At 44.0% G+C, this 18,376-nt stretch overlaps 1 protein-coding gene across 3 annotated transcripts in view; it reads right to left on the bottom strand.

Annotated features, from left to right (window-relative positions):
• The window catches only part of gpat2 (glycerol-3-phosphate acyltransferase 2, mitochondrial), a 217,686-nt gene that overhangs the window by 6,461 nt on the left and 192,849 nt on the right, over positions 1 to 18,376 (bottom strand). For all 3 annotated transcript variants that reach the window (XM_036143930.1, XM_036143932.1, XM_036143931.1), the window contains one exon: positions 8,690 to 8,812. In XM_036143930.1, the coding sequence (XP_035999823.1) occupies positions 8,690 to 8,812 (123 nt within the window). The remainder of the gene's footprint in view (positions 1 to 8,689; positions 8,813 to 18,376) is intronic.

Genomic DNA, 18,376 nt, shown 5'->3' with positions numbered 1-18,376 from the left:
GACCCCATGCTCATCCAGGAGGACTGAATGCTGCAAATCAATGAGTCGATGCAATCTGCCAGGTTTCCTTAAGAAGAAAACGTTTTGACCAATCTGTCTGGATGATTTGATTAAATCGACTTTTAAAAGTGCTTTGAGATGACGTGTTGTGATTTGGCGTTGTGTAAATAAAATTGTATTGAACATCAAGGCGTGGTGTTATTTTTCAACATAAAGTACTAGCAGACTTCATATACCCTATGCTGTAGAAAATGGATGAACGCACAATTTTACAGAGACATTCTTGCGCATTTAAAGATGAAACAAAGGTGTTTTTTAAGCAAGGCACCCATAGATAACAACTTTGTTATCAGTGTATCAACCCTCCAGACCACTAAGGTCGTCTGGCTCCAGCCTGCTCTGCATACCTAGAACCAGAACCAAACACGGAGAAGCAGCATTTAGTTCCCATGCTTCACTTATCTGGAACTAACTTCCAGAAAACTGTAAAAGTGCGGAAATGTTTGCTTTTAATTTCTATTTTCCCATGTTCTATTTTGTTTATACATTTTATCCCTACTTGCTTTTATTCTGTTTTATTTTCCTACATTTTAATCATGTAAAGCACTTTGCATTGAAATGTGCTATACAAATAAATTTGCCTTTGCCATAGAAATTTACCTGGTTTCAAAGAAAGTAACTAAAGCTGCTAGGATGGCCCAGCATTCAACAATTCAAAATCGGTGGAAACAACTGAACATCATATTGCAAGGAACAGGTTACCAGAAACTACAACTACTACTACTGCTACAGAAGGATCTGTAGAAAGTTTGCGTGAAGAACGGATCAAAATCACACCTGAGCAATGGAACAAGGCTGCGTTCACACTGCAGGTCTTGATTGATGCTCAATTCTGACTGTTTTGCTAAAAAAAAAAATTCTGTTGTCCTTCATAATTAATTAAAATGACACTAATTAAATGCGACCAGCATTAGACTTATGTCAGAACGGTTAAAGACCCCAAAGCGAACCTAATATGCAGATTACACAAGATGACGTCACACAGCAGTGCACCATTTACAGAAGTAATGACTGTAAAGGTGCGTTCACATTGGCGCCACTTTTGCTTGCTGTCGCTCACCTGATATTAATGCCGGCGACAAGCCAGACAAGCCAGAAACACAGCAGTACAATGTCGCTATCTAGTGATGCTTTCACTTCCCTGCCACTCCAGTCTCCTCACTCACTCTTCTCCAGGCTTGGTCCTTTCTGGACTTGGCTCGGTAGTAAAGATTGATTGATTAATTTTATTTTAGTGTCATGCACCATATGTGCCCAGCCCACTTGTGCATATAAGACATTACACATAAGAACATACAAGACAAAATGGCCACATACATGTCACAGGCGCTATAAAAAAAGTTCAATGCAGTAATAATTGGTTGATTCACGAAGACGAAGTAATCTAAGAAGAAAACTGCACAGCCATTAACAACTGCTGCTGCTTTAGAGAAGCCGGTAAGGATGGGTAGTGAGAGCCAGGACGGTAACATAACAGTCAGATGAAATGCGACATGACCGTTCAGACTGCGGACGCTTTGAATAATATCAAATATGTAGCTGATGTAGTACCACATATGGAAGTGGCACAAATCAGATTTTTTGGGCCAAATTTGCCTGATGTGTCAACAGTCGTTATCTAAACAGGCTTTTCAACTAAAAGTTAATGATAAAAGTGTTTTCAATACTTAGTCTTTGCTTATTTCACTTTATTAAACAGAATTAGATTAAATTGTTTTAATTTCTTTGTATGGATATAGATTAATTGGGTTGTTAATGAAATTAGGTGTGAATGTCATGTCAAAGGCCCCATTAGAACTGTATTAAGGTAAAAAGAGGTGATGTCCTCTAACTTACCCTCCCACTGTATAAAGTAGATGAACCAAGCAAATGTCAGTTATTTTGTCAGTCAGTCAGTCCTTAAAGCATCAAAACAAAATATATCCTACATGCAAAACTCTTGATGGAAAACAAATATTAGAACTTCAGGGATTGGTTGAGCTGAAGGAGCAGCAAAAATGTATTCAAATAACTGGGAATGCTCCTCTCAGCTGTACAAACAACGCCAGACAGACAGCTTCCCTGAGAGATCTAAAACATCCAACAGTTGATACTTAGTGCAAATAAACAAAAAAACAACAAAAAATACTGCATCATCCAACACCAAAAAGGGGAAAAAACACTACAACTATCGCCACTGGTTAATTAAAGCTCATCAAGAAAATTAATCAGTTTATGGATTGAAAAATCAACAAAAAATAGCAGGATAGAAATTATAAATAATGCATGATGCATACAAGAAGTATGTTCTTGAATCATATTTTTCAGCCATTAACAGCTCAGTACTGATCAATTTCTTTTTTGTTTCTGAACTAGTAGGAATATTTTCTTTTTTAACAAAGCCCCTCTGCTTGCAGAACGCAGACACAACATAAATAAATAATCTAAAAACCACAAATAAAGTTTAAATGCCTTTAGCAGAAAAAAAAAAAAGCATGCTACGTGATAAAATAAATATTTTAGAAATCTGGGCGTAAAACTCTCATAACAGCAGGCTTCTACCAGCAAATGTGCTTGAATTACTGCCCGACTGCTGTGAATGACCACCTGAAGTGAGTCTGTGCAGTCAAACTGAGCTCTGGGCAGAGGGAGGAAGAGGTAAGCCAATGTTTTCTGTTACTTGTTAGGGAGGCGTTTTGTTGCCGTCATTCAGAACCTGCTTTGAGGCAGCAGAGCAGAGAGGTGTTAGGAGGGGAGAAAAAAAACGCTGGATGGATGGAGTTAAAATATGATGTTTGAAAAGAGAAATGTTGTTTGTTCAGAGGACAAAGCTGTAGTGAGAGAGTGCATTGTGTACCAGTGTGGGTGGTGCTGGTTTTACAGGACAACTGCAGTGAGCAACCAACTTGCTTGTGGCAGAACTTGTAAACAAAAACCTAAATGGATCAGTTTTAATTCATTTTAAATGGATAAAAATAGTGTTCTTCCTAAGGTCTAAAAATGGCAGCATACTAATGTGATTAATATATACCGATTATAACTTTATGTCCCCTTAAAAAAATGTTAAATGGTCTGAACTGGTGTGAACATTCACCCAATCGCACCCACTAACGTGCACACATTCACACACCAATCGGTAGGCAACTTGAGGTTTACTGCCTTGCCCAGGGGCACATTGACATGTGACGGGGGGAATCGAATCCACAACTTCTTATTCCAAGATGAATACTCAACCCACTGAGCCACAGTCTCTCTAATAGGGACCTCGATTACCTGTTAAAATGTAAAATTTACCTTCAAATGGTCCAATCATGCAAAATCCACTTTCTTAGCACTTAAAACATTTTGTTGTTTACTTGGAGTCTCTAGGGATTTGTAGCCACTGCAGGTCTTAAAGCTCGATTACAATTTTTTTCTAAAATCTGATATTTTTGATCGGTTGTTCCTATTACTTTTAAAATGCTGCCTACATCTGACTCTAATGTGAACTGTTTGCAGCTTCGTGCACAAAACAACGATATTAACGACTTCACGGCCAGCCGGCTTTGGCCCAGCTAACATGGAAGAAGTAGGTTTTATGGATTAACCAGTTAATGTTAGCAGGTGTTGAGGGGGAAATAAAAAGAAAGTGAAACTCTTTACAAAGTTTTGGCTAAACAGAGATCTGTTTGGCTGCGATTTTGCAGCCAGGACTGGTGGAGCTGGGATTTTAACAACTTCACATAGACAGAGTTCATTCATAACTTTAGGAAGACGAGGGCTTTTAGTATTATCAGCGCCTCTAATTTAAACTGCAAAGGCAGATCGCTTTGCAACAGGGGAAGATAACGACACGATGCGTCCTGTTGAAATGCGATACAATAGATTGTTAGAGTGAAAAACCGTTTCTGCATTGCAAAAATCCTGTGTGCAGGACTGGAAATTTTGTAATGACGTGATGCACGAGTAGAGGTATAACATCTCGCTGTCCCTCCACTGGGCACGCCGTGGCAGGCAGCTGCCGTCTGTCTTGCTAATGCTAACTGCTATCAACTCCAGCTGCTGCTGGCGCAAAGTTGTGACACGTGGCGGTTAAAGACACATTAAATCCACCTTGATGGTTTCAATGGGAGTCACATTCAAAAAGATCAGATACGAATCTGATTCAGGACCGCATATGGAAGTGGCTCAAATGTTATTTGAACAGATCAGATTTGGGACAGATCTGATAGTTCCCACTGGTTTTAAAACATCTTACCTGGTCAGTTGACCTGCAACAAAATCTGATTTGGGTCACATTTTCCGTTTTCTTTATTCCCCATTATGTTTTTTGAACAATTATGTCACAGTATTTGGTATGGAGCTGCTTAACAAGGTCATGGATTTCTGGCTTACCAATTTTGTGAATCCACCATTTAGATTTTTTGCTGTGATCTTGTAGTCTGAGCTGAAGGATGCCGGAGCTACAAGTGGATAAGTAGTAAATGTTGGTTGTTTCTGTTGTTCGGGTGTATTGGCCCACACAATTCATTACCTTCCCCCAGCTGACTACAAAAATGGCCGAACGGGGTGGACTAGAACACTCTGCGACCATGAGGGGTGGGGGGGATTTAAAGAGGCGCCTCTAAAAGAAGTCATTCTCATACGCTGGCCACACTGACTCATGCCATGTATATTCAATACACAGCTCGTCAGTCTGAGCAGGCCTAGACTCTCCGGTCTAAAACTTACCGGACCAATCACAGGAGGCCGGAGTTTACGATGCGTCACTCTTTACCCATAATGCAGCAGCGCTTTTCTGTAACCATAACAGTCAAGATAACTGCTCTTTATTATGTCCTGAATGAGCTGGATCTATCTTTAGAAACTCAACAACTGGCTTCTCTAAGGGCTGAAACAGTTTTTCAGCTGACCCTGTCTCGCCTTTGAAACTGGGCTCTACCGGCGGCTTTCCAGACTGATATGCTGTGTTTACGGCGTAAATCAGTCTGGCAGACTAGGCTACTCATACTCATCTCAGAACAGGGACACAGGAGGGGCTGTGGGGCTAAATTAATGAGAAATTCAGACCAAAGCATTGCAATCCACTTTATATAGACCACAACAGAATGATTTAAATGTGAAAAGGAAGAACTGTGCCCTTTAATTTAAAGTTGTGTTACTTTTCGATGCTTATGCACCTTTTTCTAATACTTTTTCCTTCCACTCAACTTTCCATTAATATGCTTAGATGTAGAACCGCCTGATTCCTTAATGATGTTTGTGGCTCACCCTGGTTGTGGAGGGTGTTGATGACCGGCTGGTGGAAAATGGCCACATTAGCAATATTCCCCATAATAGTGTAGGCCATAAGCCCATAATGCACCATTTCTGGATAAAAAACATCAGGTCTTACAAAGGCAGCAGAAGCAAAGGCAAATAAATGTCTTTGCTTTATGAATTTTATAACTGAAATATAAAATATCTCTATACTACTCCAAATTACTGAGAATTACCCATAAAAGGCTTATAATTTATCTCTCCTGTGCACTTATAAGGGTTGTTCTTTATATGTTTGAACAAGTCAACGGCCATTTTCTAAGAAAAGCCAAAGTTTTTATGCACACCTTAGAAAGAACAATCCCCATGTGTGATTTTCTCTTTAGTTTTATTGTTTTAAAAGATCCAACTTGGGTCATTCTTTAATAGCTTTTATTTATACCCTCTCAGTTAGAAGATTTTTTTTATTTCGCTCTTGTTCCTAACAAAAGTCTTAAGGTTGCTGACAAATGTGTTTTAGGTTCATAAAACTGACAAAAGGGGAGATTTTCTTTTAAGTGAAGTGGATGAACTGAGATTGCTCTCAGCGAGTTTGCCCACAGTTATGAGAGCAGGTCATTCAGCAGGTTAGTTGCTTATTTTCAGCTTCTCTGGTAAAAGTCTCCTTAAACATGACCTTAATTACCAGCCACTGCCTTGGAAGGGACTGTGACTCACATACCAACCAGATGGTGTGAATTTTCACGTCTTTTTTTTGGTCCAACTAAAAGGCAAACTCAACTTTAGAGTAAACACTTCCGTTTGACTCAGGTTCAGATTTAGACACATACTGAATATAGCTGCAAAAGTTATACAATGCTTTTCAAATGAAAAATGTAATGTTCTCAGGGATGACGTTAACGCGGCTGTGTGAGAGTGTGAGAATAGGTGAGTGGGAAGGAAATTGTAAAGCGCTTTGGATAAATGCCCTATGTAACTGCAGTCCATTTGTTGGTCCATATCCCAAAATGATCCAATATGAACAGAAACCTGGAGCCAAAATGGTCCATCATTGGTTATCTTTCTGAGAGCCTGCAATATGCAGTGAGTAGATGACCTCTGTTTTTCATTTGTATGTCAAGCTCATCACTCACCTCACCATTTTAGCCATCTATTGTTGAAATACAATTAGCAAGCTGAAAAAAAGAAACCCGATTCATATATCCATCCCCTGAAATTTAGGATTTTGCTGTTGATATTGTTCATTAGATTTAATTCAGCTGATCAATGTGGCTATATTTTCACTATATCATTTATGAATATTATAAGCAAAGAAATTCAACATTTCCGTCATCTAAATTAATACCTTTTTAAATATTGAGTATTAAGAAAAAAAATCCCTGGACGATGTGTCCAGCTCTGCAATCAGAGGAAAAAATGTCAGAGCAAAAGCTCAACAGGACTCATTGTTTTGTTGCCTTAAGCCTAGACAGATATCTTAATTTTCTATATTTCATTTTTTTTTAACTTTTAACAAGTAAATAAAACATGCAGTTTTCCATTGGTGTTTTTATTCATTAACGGAAAAAGTCCCCACTGGTGTCAATGATTGCCATTAAAGGGACAGTGTGTAACTAATGTAGCTTTTAGTTAACAAAAATCAAGTATTGCTTTTATAAATACATATTCTAAAAGTCTAATGATAACATTAAAAATTAAAGCGTTCTTATCACTTAGAATTAGCAGTGCACCCACTGGGAGGTGCCATGTCGCGTCGCTATTTCTGATTTCAGAAGCCGAAACTTGTCCGCCTTAGACGTTTTCCCAGCCTGTCTTCTTTATGAAGAGGAGTATAAAAACAAGCAAAGACGGCCGTAGATCGTTCTATTTGCCGTTTTCTGTTGAAATGGAGGACCACCCATACACTTTGCCCAGTGAGAGGGAAGAGAAGGTAACCAAGAAAAGAAAAAGAAGTAAAAACCAGGAGAATTTACAAGCAACTTTAGAAAAAAACAAGCAGACTTGGCAACATTGCCAAAAACCATTTCACACGATGACCGTAGCTATTAGCAGTAGCTAATACATGGAGGACACGTTTACATTGTCACACTTATTATACTCAGAGGCTTCTGTAGTAGTTATTACGGCAAAGTCGTTTGTAATTAAATTAGCACACCACTACATGGTGCGCCAGTGTGAAAATCTTACACACTGGGGCTTTACGATTTTCACACTAGCAATTAGTCCTCTACGTCGCTGCAGAATGGTTTTATTTCAGTCACATTTTTAAAATATTTAAGCATAAATGGCTTCTTTAAAGATATGCCAATGAATCTTAGCAGATTTAAGCTCAGACTTTGACTAGGCCTTTATTTTGAGCCATCTACATGCGGACCTGCTTGTCTGCGGAGCATCTTCCTTCAGGTTTTTCTGTTATATGGAACTGTGCCCAGTCTGGAAGGGACAGAGGAGGCTTTGTCTTTGTATGGGGTCTGGGATTCACGGTCAAACGAGCTGCTTATGTCATGACAGGTGTGTTTTGCTAAGATTTTTTGAAATGAAATGAAATTTATTCGAACATGATACAAATATAAAAATAAAATAGTGCACAGTAACAAGAAGTGCATAAGAAAGAAGAGAAAATACAGATTTTTTGTTTCAGTTAACATATCATGCTCAAAATGGGGTAGGAAGAAGTGAGAACTTATAAACTCCTACCCCTAGATTGATTTCCTCTCGGTGCTGCTCACAAACCTCCAACTTACAAAACGTCGGTTTCCAGAGATTTTGTCCAGCAAACCTTTTTTAAAATCTCATTCTTTTTGTCCTACATCTTACGGATGTAAGACAAAAAAAAGATAATGTCCATTAAATCAATTTTTTTTAAAAGGATGCTGCACAAAAACTATCAGTTTCTTAAAACGAGAGATAAAAAAAATGCAGCTTTCTATTTGACAAAAAAAATCCGAAATGCCCCGTTGAGGGATGATCCCAACATGTCAATCTGTAAGTTTTACATACTTTCCTTCATGATCCTAAGACATCCCAAAGTCACTTTGAAATACTTAAACTCACACTTCTGCATCTTGGAGCTGACTGTTTGGTCCCTTTGGAATAACCTCGGCTGTTTTGTGTTGGCTTGAAAAATCAAATGCAACAGGAAGCACGTCTGAAGATGACACACTTCGCTAATTTACATTCAAGATATGTGATATTCATCTGTGTAGAAGCTTTTTGTAATGGAGATTTAAATACTTCAAAGTTCTTTTCATGTCACCATTCTGGTACTTTTGCATGTGCCCTGTAGGTACTGCAGTCTCCCTGTGTGTGATCTGGATGAGCATAAAACTTTTCTCCCCCCCGTTTTTTTAAACCGGATTCTTCATTGTATGAGCGGAAGAAGCCAAAGGGGCTCCACAAAGCTTTTGCCTACCTTGTATGAGCACAGGTCCGGCTCTTCGCAGTCAGAGTCGCTGTGATAAGGGTCGTCGGAGGTGGTCCAGGTCAGAGTACCTTCTTTTTTCCAGAAATCACAGATGGGAACATCTCTGGGAATCTACGAATGATGAATCAGAGCACAAACAATGAAATGTCACTCTTCCCGTTACGGCTCTGAGGTTAAGTTGTTGCTTTGTAGTAACACGAGTTCCTCACTAGATCTCAATTCTAAACCCCTAAGAATCCAGCTCCTTAAATAACAAAGTTTATTGTTCTGTGTGCCATGTACTTATTATACATTTACTAATGAGGGTGTGAAATAAAAAAAAACATGCAGCATATGAAAAGTGTTAACACTTAGGGTCTTAATAATAGGAACCTTAAAAAAACACATTATTGCTCAAAATAAAGAAATCAGGCCAAGGTCTCCAAAACTGGAAAAAGTTTTAAACCAGCTGCATTTCCTTGCACTTTTCTCTTCAGATCATACGAGTTGACTGTATGTGCGTCCAGAGCATGGAGCTACATTTCACCGGAGTCCAACACATTTTCCTGCACCAGATTCTGCTGCTGTCAGGATGCAGCTTATTGGCTGCATGCTGAGCCTCTCTCCCTCTCTCTTGTTCCTGCGTAGCCTGATCAGTTTCACCTGGCAGGCTGCAATTAACCCACAACTGCTTCCACCTGTTCCCACCGCTTTATCAGACTCACCTCTTTCTGTTCCCGTCGCCGGTCCATAGCGTTCACTCCCGCTCAGTCCCTGCCAGTTTTTCTTGTCAGCTCCGTTTGTACCCGTCAGCCTGAAGACTCCGTTCACCTGGTCTTGTTACAGTCAGCCCATAGACTTTCCGACAGTTTTGTTTTCTCCAGTATTCAGCTCAGACGTTCAGACCTCCATCGTTCGGCTCAGACGTTCAGACCTCCACCGCTCGGCTCAGACGTTCAGACCTCCACCGCTCGGCTCAGACGTTCAGACCTCCACCGCTCGGCTCGGACGTTCAGCCCTCCACTGCACGGCTCGGACGTCCTGTGCTCCACTACTCGGCTCTGAGGTTCTGCTCGCCTCTGCTCAGCTCTGATGATCAGCTCGGCTCTGCTCGGCTCTGATGCTCTGCTCGGCTCCGATGCTCTGCTCGCCTCTGCTCGGCTCTGATGATCTGCTCGCCACTGCTCGACTCTGACGTTCTGCCTCGCCTCTGCTCGGCTCTGATGCTCTGCTCGGCTCCGATGCTCTGCTCGCCTCTGCTCGGCTCTGACGTTCTGCTCGCCACTGCTCTGCTCGGCTCTGATGCTCTGCTCGGCTCTGATGATCTGCTCGCCTCTGCTCGGCTCTGACGTTCTGCTCGCCACTGCTCTGCTCGGCTCTGATGCTCTGCGCTCCACGGCTCTGCTCAGATGTCCTGCTCTCCAGTGCTCGGCTCCAGAGTTCCTCCCGGTCAGTCTCTCCACACTCCTCCTGCCAGCCAGCTTCTACACCCTTCACCTCCGTCCGTTGAAAGACTCTGGTCTCATCCTCCATCTTCCACACTATTCAATAAAACTCACTCATAAGAACTGACTCTGTGTGTGCGTGCTGTGTCCGGGTTCATCCCAGAAAAATATATCATAACATTATGGACCGGCCCAGGGATGAACCCGAGCACGCACAGAGCCTGGTGTAGAAGCTGGTAGGATCTGCCTCGCCTCCGGTTCGTCTCGCCTGGGTCGCAAAGTTGCGACGCCACGCTTCCGTCTCGCCTCGCCTGGGTCGCCGTGCGGCGACGCCTTGCCTCTGTTTCGCCATGGTCGCTGGATTGCGACGTTACGCTTCTGGTTCGTCTGCCGGGGTCGCATCCGCGACGCCCCGCTTCTGACTCTGTTTCCTGGTTCATCTTTTGCAAGTTCCGCCTCCTACGCTGCGCAGCCGTTAAAGACGGCGCTCCTCGTCGTCGCTGCCCAGCGTTGACTTTTGCCGCTGCCCAGCATACAAAGACTTTGCTGTCCAGCACGTCCTGGTTTCTGTTTTGTTTAAAGTTATTTTTGGGTCCTGGTTTTTGAGTTATTTTTTATTTACTTAACGTTTCTTAGATTTCTTAAAGTTATTCAGGTTTTGTTGTGTTCTAGTTCTGCTTTAATTTCTAGTCTTTTTGTATATTTTTTATTGTTTTAGAAGAATTATTTCCACCTTCTGTTCTTTTGTTTTGGCTCAACCTTAGATTTTGGTTTACTTAGAACTTTTTGGGATTTATGTTGCTTTTGAGAATTAGAGTTTTATTTAGCTTTTGTTTATCCAGTTCGGTTCTATTTTTTAGGTTAGTTTTCTGAGTTTTGTTTTTGAGTTCCAGTTTTTTACCTTAGACTTCCTGTTTTGGTTTGTGTTATTTCTAGCTCTAGTTATCTAGTTTTTCATCAGTTCAGCTGTATTTGCCCTCATCTCCCGGTTCTGCTTTGTTTCATAGTTTCGCTTTAGCTTTTGGTTCCTTTCCTAGTTTACCAGTCTTGTTTTGATTTTTCAGTTTGAGACCCTGTAGTTTCGTCAGCCCTGTAGTTTCGTTAGCTCTGTAGTCCCTGTCTTGACCCTGTAGTCCCTGTCTAGCCCCTGTAATTCCAGTCTAGCCTCTGTAGTTTCTGTCCTAGCCCGGTAGTTCTAGTCTTGTTCTGTTTTTGTTTTTTCTTTTTGTTTTGTTTTTTTTTTTTTTTTTTTTTTTTTTTTTCCCCCTAGTATTTAGGTGTCTGGGTTCCTGCGCCTTATGGGTTCCTGCGCTGTATGGGTTCCTGCGTTGGATGGTGTCCAGCGCTCTTTAAGGTCCCTGCGCTCTCTTGGGCCCTGCGCTTACTAGGTCCCTACACCCTTCTCCTGTTTTCGTTGTATGTTTTGCCCTGTTTAGGTTAGTTTAGTTCCCTTCCGTAGTTGTTTTGTTCTGTCTTGCCCTAGTGTCTCTGTGTTGTTCCCCTGTTTAGGCGCATGCAGGTCGCTGTCAGAGCCCTCCGGCGCACCCATGTCGCCGGCTGAGCCCTCTGGTGGGCCAGACTGTCGCTGCCCTGTGCATGCAGGTAGCCGCCAGAGCCCTCCGGCGCTCCTATGACGCCGGCTGAGCCCTCTGGTGTGCCAGCCTGTCACCACCCAGTGCACGCAGGTCGCCGCCAGAGCCCTCCGGTGCTTAAGTCGCTGTCTGTGCCCTCTGGCGCGCCTGGCCTGTTGCTGCCTAGCTCACCCTCTTGTTGTTATTCCCTTGTTTAGGCGCTGCCAGAGCCCTCCGGCGCCCCTATGTCGCCGGCTGAGCCCTCTGGTGCGCCAACCTGTCGCTGCCCAGCGCACGCAGGTCGCCGCCAGAGCCCTCCAGTGCTTTAGTCGCTGTCTGTGCCCTCTGGCGCACTTGGCCTGTTGCTGCCTAGCACACCCTCTAGTTCCCTGGTGTTTAGGTCTTGTTTTCCTGGCGTTTAGATTTAGTGTTCCCCGGCGTGTTAGGACGCCCTCTGATTCTCGGTTCCCCAGCGTGTTAGGACGCCCTCTTTTCTCGGTTCCTCGGCGTGTTAGTACGCCCTCCGTTCTTGTTCCCTGGTGTTTTAGATATTCCTGTTTCCCTTGTGCCCCGGCGTTCCCTTTGCGCCCCGGCATTCTTCTTCCTGGCGCCCCGGCGTTCTCCCCACGCCCCGGCGTTCTCTTCCCCAAGCCCCGGTGTTTCCCTCACGCCCCGGCGGGTTTTCCCCTGGCGTTTCTGTACACCAGTCGTGTTCCAGCAGGAGTTGTTGAGCCTTGGTGTTTTCGTACGCCTGTTCTTCCCTCTGGCGTTGTCGTACGCTTGTTCTTCCCTCTGGCGTTGTCGTACGCTTGTTCTTCCCTCTGGCGTTGTCGTACGCTTGTTCTTCCCTCTGGCGTTGTCGTACGCTTGTTCTTCCCTCTGGCGTTGTCGTACGCTTGTTCTTCCCTCTGGCGTTGTCGTACGCTTGTTCTTCCCTCTGGCGTTGTCGTACGCTTATTCTTCCCTCTGGCGTTGTCGTACGCTTATTCTTCCCTCTGGCGTTGTCGTACGCCTGTTCTTCCCTCTGGCGTTGTCGTACGCCTGTTCTTCCCTCTGGCGTTGTCGTACGCCTGTTCTTCCCTCTGGCGTTGTCGTACGCTTGTTCTTCCCTCTGGCGTTGTCGTACGCCTGTTCTTCCCTCTGGCGTTGTCGTACGCCTGTTCTTCCCTCTGGCGTTGTCGTACGCTTGTCCTTCCCTCTGGCGTTGTCGTACGCCCGTTCCTTCCCTTTGGCGTTAAGTACGCCCGTTCCTTCCCCTTGGCGTTGAGTACGCCCGTTCCTTCCCTTTGGCGTTGAGTACGCCCGTTCCTTCCCTTTGGCGTTGAGTACGCCCGTTCCTTCCCTTTGGCGTTGAGTACGCCCGTTCCTTCCCTTTGGCGTTAAGTACGCCCGTTCCTTCCCTTTGGCGTTAAGTACGCCCGTTCCTTCCCTTTGGCGTTAAGTACGCCCGTTCCTTCCCTTTGGCGTTAAGTACGCTTGTTCCTTCCCTTTTGGCGTTAAGTACGCCCGTTCCTTTCCTTTGGCGTTAAGTACGCCCGTTCTTTCCCCTTGGCGTTTTGTACGCCCGTTCTTTTCCTTTGGCGTTAAGTACGTCCGTTCTTCCCTCTTGGCGTTTTCGTACGCCTATATTTTCCCCTTGACGCTGTCATGCGTCCGTTTCGCCTCGGCGTTTCCCTCACGCCCCGGCGATCTCGCCCCTTGGGCCCCAGCGCTCCTCTCACGCTTCGGCGTTGTTTCTCCTTGGCGTTTCCACACGCCCGTTCCTTGCCCTTGGCGTTTCCATACGCCCGATCCTTCCCTTTTGGCGTTGTGTACGCCCGATCCTTCCCTTTTGGCGTTGTGTACGCCCGTTCTTTCCCTTTTGGCGCTGTGTTGCGCCCGTTCCTTCCCTTTTGGCGCTGTGTTGCGCCCGTTCCTTCCCTTTTGGCGCTGTGTTGCGCCCGTTCCTTCCCGTTTGGCGCTATGTTGCGCCCGTTCCTTCCCTTTGGCGCTGTGTTGCGCCCGTTCCTTCCCTTTGGCGCTGTGTTGCGCTCGCTCTTTCCCCAGCGCTGTCAAGCACTCGCTTTTTCCCCCGGCGCAGTCAAGCGTTCGTGCCTTTCCCTGATGTGCCGCCCCCTGATTGTGCTTTGGCACATCAGTGTTCTCTGGCCCCTTTGGTTCCCCGTGTTCTCTGGCCCCTTTGGTTCCCCGTATTCTCTGGCCCCTTTTGTGTTTGCAGGCTCTTTGGTCCCTCAGTGTTCGGTTTCGACTCTTGCCCGCCTTCCTGGGCCCCCTCCACCCGCCCGGCGTGGGGATTCTGGGCCGTCCGGTGTCCGGCCTTGGGGGGGGGGGGTACTGTCAGGATGCAGCTTATTGGCTGCATGCTGAGCCTCTCTCCCTCTCTCTTGTTCCTGCGCAGCCTGATCAGTTTCACCTGGCAGGCTGCAATTAACCCACAACTGCTTCCACCTGTTCCCACCGCTTTATCAGACTCACCTCTTTCTGTTCCCATCGCCGGTCCATAGCGTTCACTCCCGCTCAGTCCCTGCCAGTTTTTCTTGTCAGCTCCGTTTGTACCCGTCAGCCTGAAGACTCCGTTCACCTGGTCTTGTTACAGTCAGCCCATAGACTTTCCGACAGTTTTGTTTCCTCCAGTATTCAGCTCAGACGTTCAGACCTCCATCGTTCGGCTCAGACGTTCAGACCTCCACCGCTCGGCTCAGACGTTCAGACCTCCACCGCTCGGCTCGGACGTTCAGACCTCCACCGCTCGGCTCGGACGTTCAGACCTCCACCGCTCGGCTCGGACGTTCAGCCCTCCACTGCACGGCTCGGACGTCCTGTGCTCCACTACTCGGCTCTGAGGTTCTGCTCGCCTCTGCTCAGCTCTGATGATCAGCTCGGCTCTGCTCGGCTCTGATGCTCTGCTCGGCTCTGATGCTCTGCTCGGCTCCGATGCTCTGCTCGCCTCTGCTCGGCTCTGATGATCTGCTCGCCACTGCTCGACTCTGACGTTCTGCCTCGCCTCTGCTCGGCTCTGATGCTCTGCTCGGCTCCGATGCTCTGCTCGCCTCTGCTCGGCTCTGACGTTCTGCTCGCCACTGCTCTGCTCGGCTCTGATGCTCTGCGCTCCACGGCTCTGCTCAGATGTCCTGCTCTCCAGTGCTCGGCTCCAGAGTTCCTCCCGGTCAGTCTCTCCACACTCCTCCTGCCAGCCAGCTTCTACACCCTTCACCTCCGTCCGTTGAAAGACTCTGGTCTCATCCTCCATCTTCCACACTATTCAATAAAACTCACTCATAAGAACTGACTCTGTGTGTGCGTGCTGTGTCCGGGTTCATCCCAGAAAAATATATCATAACAGCTGCAAGTCCTTTTGGCTGCTCCCTTAATCAGAGGTCGCTACACCAAGTCATTACAACTTGCACACAGACTTAACAGTTTTATGCCGGATGCTTATCCTAACACAACCGGGATTTAAACCCAGGTCCTCTGTATCAAAGATGAAGGCTTTGCTTGCTATACTGCAGAGGGACTTCTGCTGATTGTCTATCACGTTACACTGGAGGACCATAAAGCTGCGCTGGTCTGTTTGAACCTGCAGACAATGCTGTTGCTGATTTCTTGGCTTTTATGTTTCATGTCTTGTATCACCATTTCACACTTGTTCAATTATCCCATCTTACCCTTACAACTACGGAATGGGTATCGTTAAGGGTTTATTGATACTATTACCCCTTAACGATACTCCTTATCGATCCAGTATTTTATCGGTACCATTATCGATACTTTTTTAATCAAACAAAAGGGTGAAAAAAACTAACAAATCATGATCACAGACTGGTTTATATTTTAAACATTTGGAAACAAAACCAAACAAAAATAAAAGTACAAAATCATTTTTTTATAGAAATGGAGTAATAAAAACATTATATAAATGACTTAATATATTCAAAACAAAAAAGGAACTCCATAAAATAATTTGAAGTATTAAATAATATCCAAACTACATGAATCCAAACTACATTTATACATTTTTTATATTATTAATTTTAACCAAAAGATAGCAGAGGCACCCACAGTGCATGATGTGAATAAATGAGAGGATGTGAGAATCAGTTACAGGGAGGGATCCATTTAAGTGCAACAGCTTCAGGGAAGAAAAAATACCATTACCCGTTAAAGATTTATAATACATTTACATCCTGCATTATAATCTAGTGAAAGCTTTGCTTATTCGTGAATAATTTTCAATGGGAAACAGATTTCAAGTTGAGTTTGCTGCAGCAGCACGGCGACGCTGACTGACCGCCTGTCAGAGCTTTCAAAGCCGGTGGGGCTCACAGCTGGTTTGCTGAAGAGACGGTAAACTCAGAGCAATCGGTGTTCTTACTTGTTGCCAAACTCTTAAATAACATGGGGAAAAAAAATATTTTTTTTTAAACGTGACATTTTATTCGAAATGTCACTTCTGGATAAAAGTCAATAGAGCGGTCTGAAAAGTTGCTAAACAGTTGGCAACAGCCAGTGTTGATGAAAATAAGCGAGGTGAAGATGTGAGAGCAGAACGTTAGCCCCTCGGCGTGTGTTTCTGGAGGTGGAAAAGAAAACAATGAGGTTTCGGTTGGAGTCTCCCTGGAAAATTGAGTGCGACCTTAAAAATACCATTAAGAGGACCGATAAGGCTGAAGCTTGTTGGTCGACGAGGACCGTCCGACACCGGGTTTCTGTACTCATCCCTACTTACAGCTCATGATCATCACGGCTCTGTGAGTACTTGTTACTTGTTAGGAAGGGACAAGTTTACAAAAGAAACGTTAAGATGAAAAAAAAAATGAGGCGCCTATGACAACCGAGGATTTGAGTGTAAGTTTAAGGAGAAACAGGACTATGCTTTCTAAAAAAAAAAAAAAAAAAAAAAAAGGTGGAGGTCCTCACTTAGAGAATACAGGGGGCCCGAGGATATAACAGTGATGACGTCAAAAAGAAAGGTCATTTTGCAGTGAAATGTTGCAGATATTCAGTTGTTTGGGAGTGTAATTTGGTCTGCCATCATCTGTTGGCGAAGCTGCATCAGGCCAAATTCCTAAAAAAAAACAAAAACTCAACAAACTGATAAAGGAGGTTTGGCTCTGGTCTCGAGTTGATGCGATGTGCAAATAAAGTTGTTCCACAAAATAAAGAACATAATGGAGACTGTAACCCAACTACAGTCCTCAGCGGGAGACGTCTTCATGTGCCTGCTGCAGGAGTTTACTCCTGCTCTCCGCCATCACCATCAATACTGTTTTGAAAATACTTCAAGAATAAGAGTTCCTTTCAACGTTCAGCTTCCCTGTTACAAATTAATCAAGTATTACTGAATTGAATCAAGGACCTCCAGGGGCGAGATCAGAGGATGAGAAAACTTCAGCCCCAGTTCAGTGCAGCACCTTTCAGCTGACCGGGGGGTGTAAAGAACGTGTGTAGATCTAATCTGAAAACAGGCTAAAGCTTTTATTCAGACTTCTCTTTATTCTCATTGTCTTTCCAGTCCTTGCACCACTGCTTCTTGTGAAGTGTTAAAAAGTGTTTAAAAATGAAGGCAGGGAGCAAGTTAAGAACAAATCACATGTCATGACTTCATAGCACCTGGTCTATCAAACTGTTATCTGGTATTTTCTTTTAAACAAATTCAAGCAGAAATCTTGGGCCCAATATGTTTCTTTTTGCAGGGCTTACAGTAGAGCCGAGGCCAAGTTGCCCAATATGTGAAAACACAAAAATAGTTCATCCTCCGAGTTAAGTAGGCCTTTTTATCTTTTAATTAATCCAAAGTCATAGTGAAAGGGCTGAACAAACAAACAGCGCTCTGAAAATGATCAGGAACTAAGATCCAAAGATCCAAAGAAATAGCGAAAGATCAAAGATAATAGAACTTCAGAAAGCCTCAGGGATCATTGATCAGGAACATTTTATTACATTTCAAGAAGTCTGACTCATTGGGAAACTAAAATAAAGAAATGAAGCAGAACTCGTGACTTCTTCACGCTGCTGCAAGTCGAAGCAGTTCAAATAGAAATGTCTGCAGGCCCATAACAGCGACATCAATAAATAAAAAACAAAATAATTGCAAAACAAGTAGTAAATCAAACAGTCTGAAAAGAACATTAAAAATGTATTTACAGATAAAACAAAGTGGAGATCTGAATTTTTAATAAGAAATTAACTTTAGGCAATGAAGACAATTTAAACCAGACACACTTTTTTCCCTCCCCATCTGACATTAAACTAGACTAAACTTTCACTGTTTTGGGTCAGACAGCACTACCAGCAGTATTTATGTGCAACTGTAATAATTTGAAAGAGATTTATTTTACTTTCTTCAAGTTCAGAAGTTTACATTCATGTCCTGCTGCTTCAGTAATTGCACATGCTTTTCTTTTGTCATGATGCCATCTATAGTGCCCTGCAAAAGTATTCAAAGTATTGTTGAAGGGTTTTCGCTTGTGAACAGCCATCTTCACGACTAACCACAGATTCTCAATTGAATTGAGGTCTGGACTTTGACTAGGCCATTTTAACACATGTAAATGTTTCCCCACACCGGAAATCCATTAGTACCGAAAACCTGCTGCACATGCTACTGATCATCTTGTAATCTGCCACCATTCAGTCTGTCTTGTGCTCCTCTATCTCTGTGTGGTTCACGTCATCCACAA

Source organism: Fundulus heteroclitus, chromosome 12 (genome assembly GCF_011125445.2).
Source record: "Fundulus heteroclitus isolate FHET01 chromosome 12, MU-UCD_Fhet_4.1, whole genome shotgun sequence".
NCBI classification, from domain to species: domain Eukaryota; kingdom Metazoa; phylum Chordata; class Actinopteri; order Cyprinodontiformes; family Fundulidae; genus Fundulus; species Fundulus heteroclitus.
This window is presented reverse-complemented; position numbering and strand designations above follow the sequence as displayed.